The sequence below is a fragment of the Oncorhynchus kisutch genome, linkage group LG8, assembly GCF_002021735.2.
Source record: "Oncorhynchus kisutch isolate 150728-3 linkage group LG8, Okis_V2, whole genome shotgun sequence".
Taxonomy (NCBI): Eukaryota; Metazoa; Chordata; class Actinopteri; order Salmoniformes; family Salmonidae; genus Oncorhynchus; species Oncorhynchus kisutch.
Window position 1 is genome coordinate 73,949,966 of NC_034181.2, and position 12,221 is coordinate 73,962,186.

At 43.4% G+C, this 12,221-nt stretch overlaps 1 protein-coding gene across 1 annotated transcript in view; it reads left to right on the top strand.

The window, feature by feature from the left end:
* LOC109882938 (carbohydrate sulfotransferase 8) overlaps positions 1-12,221 on the top strand; it is a 192,949-nt gene that overhangs the window by 33,289 nt on the left and 147,439 nt on the right. Inside the window, exon 2 of the mRNA XM_031831199.1 lies at positions 7,803-8,008. Within this exon, the coding sequence (XP_031687059.1) occupies positions 7,834-8,008 (175 nt within the window). The 5' untranslated portion in view covers positions 7,803-7,833. The remainder of the gene's footprint in view (positions 1-7,802; positions 8,009-12,221) is intronic.

Here is a 12,221-nt window from a genome sequence, read left to right on the forward strand (position 1 = left end):
CTTACGTTCTCTCTCTCTATGAACCTAACCTTTTGTATTTGAATTAGTATATTGAGTAGACAGAAAGTCCAGGGACAATACGTAAAGACTTTGTCAGAGCCTAATACTTAAACAACATTTGAGACACTTCCATGTTGCCCTTGGATCTCCATTCAACTTCCTGGTTTAGGTTTAACTAACTTTATTTTTCAAGGATTTAAAATGGTTCCTGCCTTGTCTGTAAAACATTAATTAAGCATTGATTAAAGGGGAGGGACGGGAGGTCAGTACAGACTCATCTCTATTGATCAGTATGTGTGTTTACCCATGCAGGCAAACAGACTTTGTGGGAGTATACATTGGGCCCAGGAAGACCAGGAACAACAGTTTCAGGGATAGTTGAAGTTTGAATGTCAAATGAACTCATTGTCAATTCGTTGTCGTATGGTATGATGCAATTTAATACTTGTCTCTTTAACTCATCTACAGTGTAGATTCTACACATGAACAATTATCATGGCTGAAATACAACTGTTTGCTAAAGAACAGATGGCTATTATAGTTTTAAGGACCAACACTGCACCATTACTTGGTAACCACCTCCCTCAGTGACACCACTCTCAACACATCAACAGGTATACAATCTACACTACTGTTCAAAAAAGTTTGGGGTCACTTAGAAATGCCCTTGTTTTTGAAAGAAACCCCCCCAAAAATTGTCCATTAAAATAACATCAAATTGATCAGAAATACAGTGTAGACATTGTTAATGTTGTAAATGACTATCGTGGCTGGAAATGGCTGATTTTTTTATGAAATATCTATATAGGCGCACAGAGGCCCGTTATCAGCAGCCATCACTCCTGTGTTCCAATGGCACGTTGTGTTAGCTAATCCAAGTTTATCATTTAAAAGGCTAATTGATCCTTAGAAAGCCCTTTTGCAATTATGTTAGCACAGCTGAAAACTGTTGTCCTGATTAAAGAGGCAATACATTTGTCTTTCTTTAGACTAGTTGTGTATCTGGAGCATCAGCGTTTGAGTATTCGATTACAGGCTCAAAATGGCCAAAAGTACTTTCTACTGAAACTCGTCAGTCTATTCTTGTTCTGAAAAAGGAAGACTATTCCATTTGGGAAATTGCCAAGAAACTGAAGATCTCGTACAACGCTGTGTACCACTCCCTTCACAGAAAAGCACAAACGGACTCTACAATAGTCATTTACAACATACAACATTAACGATGTCTATACTTGTAACGACATTCCTCCTCAGAAGAAGAGGAGAAGCGAGAAGGATCGGAGGACCAATGCGCAGCGTGGTAAGTGTCCATAACGTTTATTTAAAGACATAAACTGAACACTACAAAACAATAAACGTGAAACGAACGAAACCGAAACACTACAGTGTGGCAACAAACACACACACGGAAAACAAACACCCACAACTCAAAAGTGATGAGTAAGTATGATTCTCAATCAGAGACAACTAACGACACCTGCCTCTGATTGAGAACCATACTAGGCCGAAACAGAAACCAAACATAGAAAAACAAACATAGACTGCCCACCCCAACTCACGCCCTGACCATACTAAATAAAGACAAAACAAAGGAAATAAAGGTCAGAACGTGACAATACTGTATTTCTGATCAATTTTATGTTATTTTAATAGACAAAAAAAAAGTACTTTTCTTTCAAGAACAAGGACATTTCTAAGTGACCGCACATTTTTGTACGGGTAGTGTATGTACTGTGTATGTACTGTGTATGTACTGTCGTGAAACAAAAAAAGGTTGTGTGAAAAGACTTTATGATGGTGAGCATTAAGATTTGCACCACCAGTAAAGACATTCTCCTGTCTCTATGGCAACATTATGCAACACATATCACAACACGAAATATCTCTTACCCTCGTACAAACAAACCAGACACCCAGCTCTGCTTTCCTTCTGTCATTTTATTCTTCTCACAAATGGAAATCCATACAGTAGCGCTTGGGGTTCAAATGACAAAAGTATATGCCTACCTTTTATACCTCAGTTGTTTGAAAATGAGATGTTTATGTACCGTAGCTGAGAATGAGTCATAAGAAGTTCTCAACACACAAAGAGACCAATCTATGTTGTGTGCTGTGTTTATGCTATTACCTGGGAGGTTTGGCATCCCAATGTAATCCTATTTCCTTTATAGTTCACGACTTTTAGATTTTTTTCAGGATCAAAATGGGGCTTAGGTGGTAAGGGCATGGCGGGGGCGTGGCCATGGGGGTGGTCAATGGTGCGGTCGCCTACCCAACATTTTAGAGGCCCTCCTGTAGTCTCAGTGTCATGTTCTGACCATAGTTCTGTTGTTTTATTCTTTGTTTTAGTATGGTCAGGGCGTGAGTTGGGGTGGGCAGTCTGTTTGTTTTTCTATGTTGGTTTTTGTGTTCGGCCTAGTATGGTTCTCAATCAGAGGCAGGTGTCGTTAGTTGTCTCTGATTGAGAATCATACTTAGGTAGCCTGGGTTTCACTTTTGGTTTGTGGGTGTTTGTTTCCGTGTGAGTGTTTGGGCCACACGGTACTGATTCGATTTTGTATATTTCACGTTTATTATTTTGTTCCAGTGTTCAGTTGTGTTTTTGAATAAATCAATATGGACACTTACGCTGCGTTTTGGTTCGATCCTTCTTCCACCTCTGAATGCCATGACACTCAGTGACAAAATGTAGTTGTTATTAAGCTAATTTCCTGGAATTCTACACATCTTGCCATGGCTGATGCTATCTGAGTGATTCAACATTATAACAACATCAATGGGGGCCCCATGCCAAGACAAAACTACTCCTGAATGCATAATTAGTAGATTTTTTGATTGATTCTCCCTGACTGTCTAGCTTTTATTTTGGTGATTGTTAGTTCTTATTTAAAACAATATAGGTCCATTATCTTTTCTACAGTCCTTTTAAGTCCTTTTATGTTTACACTGAAAACATTTTCAATTCTAATAATAATAATAATAATATTATTTGGGCATAAGCGGTCTGAAAAAACACTAGGGCGACCCGCCCAAAATGTTTGTATGCCGAAAAAACCCTGCTTTTGACCAGGGACCACAAGGCTAGGGTAAAAAGTAGTGCACTATATAGGGGATAGAATGCCATTTGGGACACACCCATACTGTACTGAGAAACTGTTTCCTCAACAAACTTCCCTCCATTTCCTCTTCGCTATTCTCCACTGCATCCCCATAATAATTATTTGAATGTCTTTCATTGGAGACTTTCACAATACCAGCAGCAACTCCTTTGCCCTCTCTAGCCTCATGCAGTGGTACTCTTTAATGAGCTCCCAGTAGCTGGTCTGCTGGTTTTCAGGCTGCTATAGCTGGAACATTACTCAAATGTGCTTATTAAATATAATTCTGCATTTTGCACAATATCGATATCTAAACTCAGATTAAGATTTTTTTTTGACCATTGTCTTAACGAGATATTGTGTGTGTGTCATTTTTGCATGTTGCTTGTAACACACTGTAGATAGGTTGAGGTCTGGAAGTCAAATGGGCTGAATATGAAGCTCTCCGATCTGAATTTGTAATTCTATGTAACAGCATTGACAATAGTCCAGTGATTGGACACTAACACTATGGCTTTGCATTTATTGAATTAAGGATGTTTAAAAAGCATTCACTAAGTCCAAAGCTTCATATAGCAGTGTAGCTAGGACATTGGCACTCTCAGTCGTGCTGTCTAATATTCTGTCTTTTCACACCTGAACATGGGAACACTACTGCAGGGGCTGTCTGTATGTTAATAGCCTACCTGTGACTTCATCTGTAGCATTTGCTGTTATGCACCATAGAGAGAATAGCTACTCTAAAGGTGTTTGGGTGTTATGTGTGAGGGTGTTTGAGCATGTCTGTTTGCGTCTGAGCCGTCGTCAGCCCTTTGTCTGAGTGTGTCTGGGTGTACGTGCCCCCTGCAGAGCCAGCCACGGGCAGCCAGGTCACCGTCACAGGGAGCAGGGGAATGTGTGAGGTGGCTGGGGGCCGCTGCCGGTTGAGGTGTGGGGCTGACTGTATGTTAGATGGGGGAATTGTGGGATGTTACGTATGTCAGCAACATGAACAGAAAGAGAGCGAGACATTGCCACTATCATACTGTAGCCAATTGGACAACCGGAACAGAGGAGTGCAGAAACAGACCTATGCATTAGCTGTGCTTGATTGAATTTGCTGAGCACAATGGAAACATAATAATCCCAAAAGTGCAAATACTTCCCACCTGGTGCCCCAGGCAGCCTCAGTCAGTTGCTCAGATTATTTGAAAGAAAACAAATACCATCTGAGCACTGGTCTTTTCTACATAACAGAATAACAGTCAGTTTGGTGGCTAATCTCATTTACTGATGGGTAATCTCCATCACAGCAGCAGAACGGATTACTCCTGACCACAGATCAGCCAGCTGCCATAAATAAGGACAATTAGCTCTGCGGTGAATATGATTTTGCCTCCCATTTTACCTCTGTCAAACCCTGGGCTCAGGTAGTAATTGAATAGTGAATGGAATAGGGCCACCAACCGAATCTTTCTTTGTCCCTTTGTTATGGTGCCAATCATTTAATTCGGACCATAAATCGTTTCTGGGCCACCTGTTTCAGTATTGCCAAGGGAAGTTAGATATGCAGTAAGTTATACAGAACAGAATTGTAACGGTATTCTTGACTTGAAGGAGAGGCGGACCAAAGCGCAGCGTGGTTATTTTGATTCATGTTTAATAAAGCACTTCACGTGAACAAACTAACAAAAACAAGAAACGTGAAAACCCAAAACAGTCCTATCTGGTGCAAACACAGAGACAGGAACAATCACCCCCAAACACACAGTGAAACCCAGGCTACCTAAGTATGATTCTCAATCAGAGACAACTAATGACACCTGCCTCTGATTGAGAACCATACTAGGCCGAAACATAGAAATACCCAAATCATAGAAAAACAAACATAGACTGCCCACCCCAACTCACGCCCTGACCATACTAAATAATGACAAAACAAAGGAAATAAAGGTCAGAACGTGACAAGAATACACGTTTGTCATTGCAAGCTGTGCTACGTTCAGTCCACATACAGTTTTTGTGTTTTTCCTGTAATCATACTTTAAAAGACCACAGTGCATACTAAATACTAATAGCTATATCCCATAAATGGGAATTGGGAATATGGTAGAAAAAATAAACATTATTATCAGAATACACTTTGCAAACATCCTTGTGTGTTTGCTTAATGAATTCAGCAGATGGATACATACACTTCTCAGCATTTGATCCAGTTGATCAGAGGGCGTGTGTTCCCAGCAAAACAATAGATGCATATAAGAATTAGATATGTCCCTGGCTGATTGTACTGGCTGATTTATCCATGACTGAAGGCCAGCCAAAATGGTTTGATATCTGATTGACTGCTATTGGTCTCCAAGGTTATGACATCAGTTCATAACTCATACGGGCTGATGAATTGTTTCTTATTTTCAATTATATGTGTTCATTATTTATATTTTTCTAGTCTCATTCTGTATATTTATACACACCGTTGATGACCCACTATTCACCAGTATCTAGTTAACTTGTTACCTGTTACACCTGTTACGCACAGGTGCTGTCACGGCCGTCGTAAGAAGTGGACCAAGGTGCGGCGTGGTGAGCGTACACTTTCCTTTTAATTTTGGAATGACGCCAACAAAACAAGAAACAAAAGGAACAACCGTGAAGCTTCCGGGGCTTTAGTGCCACAAACAAAGTTAACTACCCACACTGAAGGAGGGAAAAAGGGCTACCTAAGTATGATTCCCAATCAGAGACAACGATAGACCACAGTCCCTGATTGAGAACCATACCCGGCCAAAACATAGAAATAAAGAAACATAGAACACAAAACATAGAATGCCCACCCCACATCACACCCTGACCTAACCAAATAGAGAATTAAAACGGCTCTCTAAGGTCAGGGCGTGACAGTACCCCCCCCCAAAAAAGGTGCGGACTCTGGCCGCAAAACCTGAACCTATAGGAGAGGGTCTGGGTGGGCATCTATCCGCGGTGGCGGCTCTGGTGCGAGACGTAGACCCCGCTCCACCTCTGGCTCACCCCACTTTGGTAGCGCTTCTGGTGTGGGGACTCTTGCCGCCGACCCTGGACAGGGGACCCTCTCTGCGGGCCCCGGACTGGGGACCCTCGCTGTGGGCCCCGGACTGGGCACCCTTGTTGCGGGCCCCGGACTGGGCACCCTCGTTGAGGGCCTCGGACTGGGCACTGTTGCTGCGGGCCCCGGACTGGTCACCCTCGCTACGGGACCCGGACTGGGGGCTCCGGACTGGAGGCCGTCGCTGGAGGCTCCGGACTGGAAGCCGTTGCTGGAGGCTCCGGGCTGGAGAACGTCGCTGGAGGCTCCGGAGTTGGAGAATGTCACTGTAGGTTCCGGACTGGAGAACGTCGCTGGAGGCTCTGGACTGGGGACCATCGCTGGAGACTCCGGACTGGGGACCGTCGCTAGAGACTCCAGACCGGGGACCCGCGTTGGAGGCTTTGTGCCATGACTCCTCACTGGAGGCTTCGTGCCATGGATCATCACTGGAGGCTTCTTGCCATGGATCATCACTGGAGGCTTCGTGCCATGGGTCAGCACTGGAGTGAGGAGACGTTTGGGCAGTCTGGTACGTGGAGCTGTCACAGCGCTCACCAGGCTGGGGAGACATACAGGAAGCTTAGTTCTGGCAGCAGGCACAGGACTCACCAGGCTGGGGAGACATACAGAAGGCTTAGTTCTGGGCACAGGTACAGGACTCACCAGACTGGAGAGACATACAGGAGGCTTTGTCCTTGGCAGAGCCACTGGATACACTGGGCCATGGAGGCGCACTGGAGGTCTCGAACTTAGAGCTGGCACAACCCGTTCTGGCTGGATGCTCACCCTAGCCCGGCAGCTGCGGGGAACTGGGATGTAGTGTACCGGGCTGTGAACGCACTCCACCATATAACACGGTGCCTGACCAGTATGACACTCGCCACGGTAAGCACGGGGAGTTGGCTCAGGTCTCCAACCTGACTCAGCCAAACTGGCTCTCTAAGGTCAGGGCGTGACAGGTGCGTCTTCTTAAGTGCGTGTCTCCACTTAATTTGTTTGTACAGCACTGATGAAGGCATAGCAACTGAAACGTATGCTCCTTTTTATATTTAGCACTTTGCACTTTCACCTTTTTTTGATTACAGAAAGTATATTTTTGCATCCCGTCTCCTTGGTTGTTTCCTTTTTATGGTTTGAGTGCGAGATTCCATTGAACTATTTAGATGCTTTTTCTCTTGTGCACCGGCCACCATTCATTATAGCCTGAGCACGGACCCTCATTCTGGCTCACTGATTCATAAAAAACATGGCTTCTAGATTTAATGTCAAGTTGTCCACAGTTTAACACATTTAGGACGTATGTTGTTTGATGTAATTTGCAAACAGACTTCAAAGAGCCTATGTTTATCATTAATGCTGCACAGTATGTCTTTTAAGTAGTTCCTGCTTATAAAATGTAACATCTCTGGTCATTCACATACAGTATGTTTATTCATCTTGGATGGTAAGCATTTGGCAGGTCAAAGAAAATGTGTTTCTATAGTTGTCACTCAGTAAGGTGAACACAAGCTGTTGAAGAACCATGATTAGCCTACCTATATTAACGTCATTATAACCTATTTAATCTTATGTCATGTCATGCTATGTCCTATATTGTGCTGCAATATCTTATGTCCTGTCCTATCTGGGCTGACTCTGTCCCTGTTCTCTCTCCACAGGCAGCAGTCTGAGCTGAGGCAGGATAGCAGGATGCTGTGGGTGGAGTGTAGGATAGTGGACGCCCTGCGTGGGAGAAGACGGATGAGGGCCACGGCCGTCAAGCTGCCCTGCTCCTTCTGGTTCCTCCTGCTGTTCGGGGCCGGAGGCCTTGTCCTCTTCATACACCTCCAGGACCTCTCAGAGATGGTCCAGCAACAGGCTCCAGGTCAGTGGGAGAGAAATTATAACCTATTCTACAGTCAGTTTCTACTGACCTGAAACTGGAATGGGTTGATACTATCATCAGTACTGTATGTTGTGGAAGAAGCGTGACACACATACAAATAAACCCATATACATCTGTTCACATGCATGTACACATGTACTATATATACTGTTATTGTCAACCTGCTCCTCTACTGGATTAAAGTTTGATAAGAACCGTACCAAGTTTGCATACTGAAAATGTAAAGCAATTGGTTATGAGTTATCATCAGACAATGCCAGGATGTCAACCGTAAATGAGGGCAATGTCCTTGGTGGTGCACTGTGAGGGCACCACTGGTGAACACCTGCTACAGCACCACAGGACTGAGCCACACACTGAGAGATAGAGAGATATGGGGAGAGAGCTGGAGAGAGAGAGCTAGGATGTAGATAAGAGGGAGGGAGGGAGAGAGGGAGGGAGAGAGAGAGAGAGATGGAGAGATGGGGGAGGCTCTGTGCACCGCTGTGTGTGGGTCTATCATGTGTCACCCGTGCTGTGTATCATCATCAGTATCAGACAGGATGAGTACTGTGTCAGCCTCTCTATCAATAAGAGGTACTTACGGAGAGTGAGAACTCTCCTGGCTCTAATATTCGACTGTTAGATGCTCGTGCGGGTAATATCACACATGCACACACACGCACACACACGCACGCACACACACACACACACACACACACACGCACACACACACACACACACACACACACACACACACACACACACACACACACACACACACACACACACACACACACACACACACACACACACACACACACACACAGCCAAGTGCCAAGTGCCAAGTGCCAAGTGCCAAGTGTGTCTAACCTGGAAACTGCAGTGCTAGTGGGCCACACAGATTGTAGAAATGGCAAGGTGTTTTGGCTTGCCTATTCAGAAGGAGCACCATGCCAAGTTCAATGTCATGATGACAAGATAGTGGCATGTCCTTTTTTTATTGAGGATTTGGTGTCTATGTCGGGTGGTCCTTTGTAGCTCAGTTAGTAGAGCATGGTGCTTGTAACCTAGAGTAGTGGGTTCAATTCACAGGTCCACCCATACATTACATTTATTCACGCATGACTGTAATTTGCTTTGGATAAAAGTGTCTGCTAAATGGCATCTATTATATTATTACGATAAGCACTTAATGAATTTGAAGTATTTAAACTGCTGACATACTGTACTGTAATTGTACTGTACGAGTATCCATTTTCACAGCAAAAGCAAGCATGCAAGCACTATCCATGCACTGATTTAGTTAGAAACAAACAATGCAAATTTCACAAATGATGTATGACACATGAAGTGTTACAATGAACATTCAGTGACTTCAGTATAGCTTACACCGCTGGAAAGATAATGCTGAACTGTATCTATGCCTTAAGCTATGATGCCTCACTTCCGCCAGAAGCTCATCTCTAATAGTGTTGAGTATTAATACATTGGATGTCAGCTTCTATCTATCTTCCTCTCTCCACTGCTCATCCTCTTTGTCTGGCTGTGGAGTGTAGTCACAGTCAGTGGAGTGCTTTGGTCCCCCATGGTTAAGATAACACTCACAATAGCTGAACAGGAACCAGCAGTTTAACAGGCTGGGCAACAGTCTCTCCTGATCTCCACAGTAACTGTTTAAGGGACAATCGAGGGGAAACCCACTAGCTACCAATCTCCTGGGGAAAAGACATGGCTCAAAGTCCTAGCAGCTAGCTGAGATAAATTGCTAACACACATTTTGACCAGTGAGCGTTTTTCCAACACTTAAAGCCTTGTTGTCACAGTGTGGGCCAACGGCTGAGAGGAAGGTCTAGTTGTATGGTGGTGTTCCAGTAAAGGTATGTGTCTTTACTCAAACACCAATAACACATTATTGCCATCTCATTGGAACAAACCCTATGGCAAAGCAAAGCTTTTCATCATTGGAAAAAAGGACAAGGGCCCATTGAGTGGACTGGTACAGTATTACACAATTCCACTGAGATCGTGCCGAGTCGTGACTAGGTCACCCACTATTCTCTTGTTCTAGTATAGTATAATTACATAGCACTAATCCATTTCCCCTCTAATAATCATTGCATGGAAGACAGCATGTTAGCTCGACTCGGTTACAGTAGCTAATCTATAGAAATGCTCTGTTTACTTCAGAGGACTGCTGTGCTATGCATTGAATGGCACAAATTGAACAAAGGCACAGTGGTGTGTTTGCCAGGTATTGTCTAATTGCACTCTTACCATGCAAAGAAAATCCTACCCAACGTCCTTGACATCTTTACTGATCCATGGCTTGGCATCCGCAGTGAGGAGTCGTGGTTGAAAAGCCATCCGCTTGGGGTGAAGACGGTAATGTCACTGTCTTTTTTATATGCAGCATGTCGCCAGGCAGTCAAAGAACACTTCACACATCACTGATGAGATCACATGGAGAACTAAAAATATGTACTAAGGTATGAGAGCCTGTGTACGTGTGTGTGTGTGTGTGTGTGTGTGTGTGTGTGTGTGTGTGTGTGTGTGTGTGTGTGTGTGTGTGTGTGTGTGTGTGTGTGTGTGTGTGTGTGTGTGTGTGCGTTTCCTTAGATGTAGCCTAGTCTCGTTGGTGAAATATAAAAACTTTCTCTTTGTCAATGGTATTCAAAGTTGGGGTCGGGGAACGGTAGTTGGGTCGGCCAAGATTTATATATACAGTATAGCGTATACAGTGCCTTGCGAAAGTATTCGGCCCCCTTGAACTTTGTGACCTTTTGCCACATTTCAGGCTTCAAACATAAAGATATAAAACTGTATTTTTTTGTGAAGAATCAACAACAAGTGGGACACAATCATGAAGTGGAACGACATTTATTGGATATTTCAAACTTTTTTAACAAATCAAAAACTGAAAAATTGGGCGTGCAAAATTATTCAGCCCCTTTACTTTCAGTGCAGCAAACTCTCTCCAGAAGTTCAGTGAGGATCTCTGAATGATCCAATGTTGACCTAAATGACTAATGATGATAAATACAATCCACCTGTGTGGTCCCCACCTTTTTGTCCCCCCAAATATACAATCTACACTACTTTTGAACAGTAGTGTAGATTGTATATTTGGGGGGACAAAAAAATAAGTGTACAGATCGGACAATATACATGTTTCTTTTAGAATGGCAATCTGAAAATGTGTTTATTGTTTTCTTTTCATTTTGGTAAGAGATGAAAATGTGATGAATTTAAGGTTATTTGTTGATGTAAATTACATTTTACAGATTTTAAGGTAGTGTCATTAAATATGTGGTGGGTTGGGGTCACAATAAATTCTTGCAACAATAATGGGGTGCCCAGGAATTATTTTAGAGAAAATGGGGTCCCCTCTGAAAAGTTTGAATACCACTGCTCTATGATCTACAGTGGCTTGCGAAAGTATCATTTGTATCATTTGATTTACACAATATGCCTACCACTTTGAGGATGCAAAACAGGAAGAAAAAAAACACAGAAATTACATCTGCAAGTCTCTTGGGGTATGTCTCTATAAGCCTGGCACATCTAGCCACTGGGATTTTTGCCCATTTTTGCCCAAACTGCTCCAGCTCCTTCAAGTTGGATGGGTTGCGCTGGTGTACAGCAATCTTTAAGCCATACTACAGTTTCTCAAGTGAATTGAGGTCTGGGATTTGACTAGGCCATTCCAAGACATTTAAATGTTTCCCCTTAAACCACTTGAGTGTTGCTTTAGCAGTATGCTCAGGGTCATTGTACTGCTGGGAGATGAACCTCCATCCCAGTATCAAATCTCTGGAAGACTGAAACACATTCCCCTAAAAAAATGAAAAACATCCCCACAGCATGATGCTGCCACCACCATGCTTCACTGTGGGGATGGTGTTCTCAGGGTGATGAGAGGTGTTGGGTTTGCAACATACATATTGTTTTTCTTGATGGCCAAAAAGCAAAATTTTAGTCTCATCTGACCAGAGTACCTTCTTCCATATGTTTGGGAGTCTCCCACATGCCTTTTGGCAAATTCCAAATCCAGTTTTTTTTTTCTGGCCACTCTTCCGTAAAGCCTAGCGCTGTAGAGTGTACTTCTTAAAGTGGTCCTATGGACTGATACTCCAATCTCTGCTGTGGAGCTTTGCAGCTCCTTCAGGGTTATCTTTGGTGTCTTGGATTAATGCCCTCCTTGCCTGGTCCG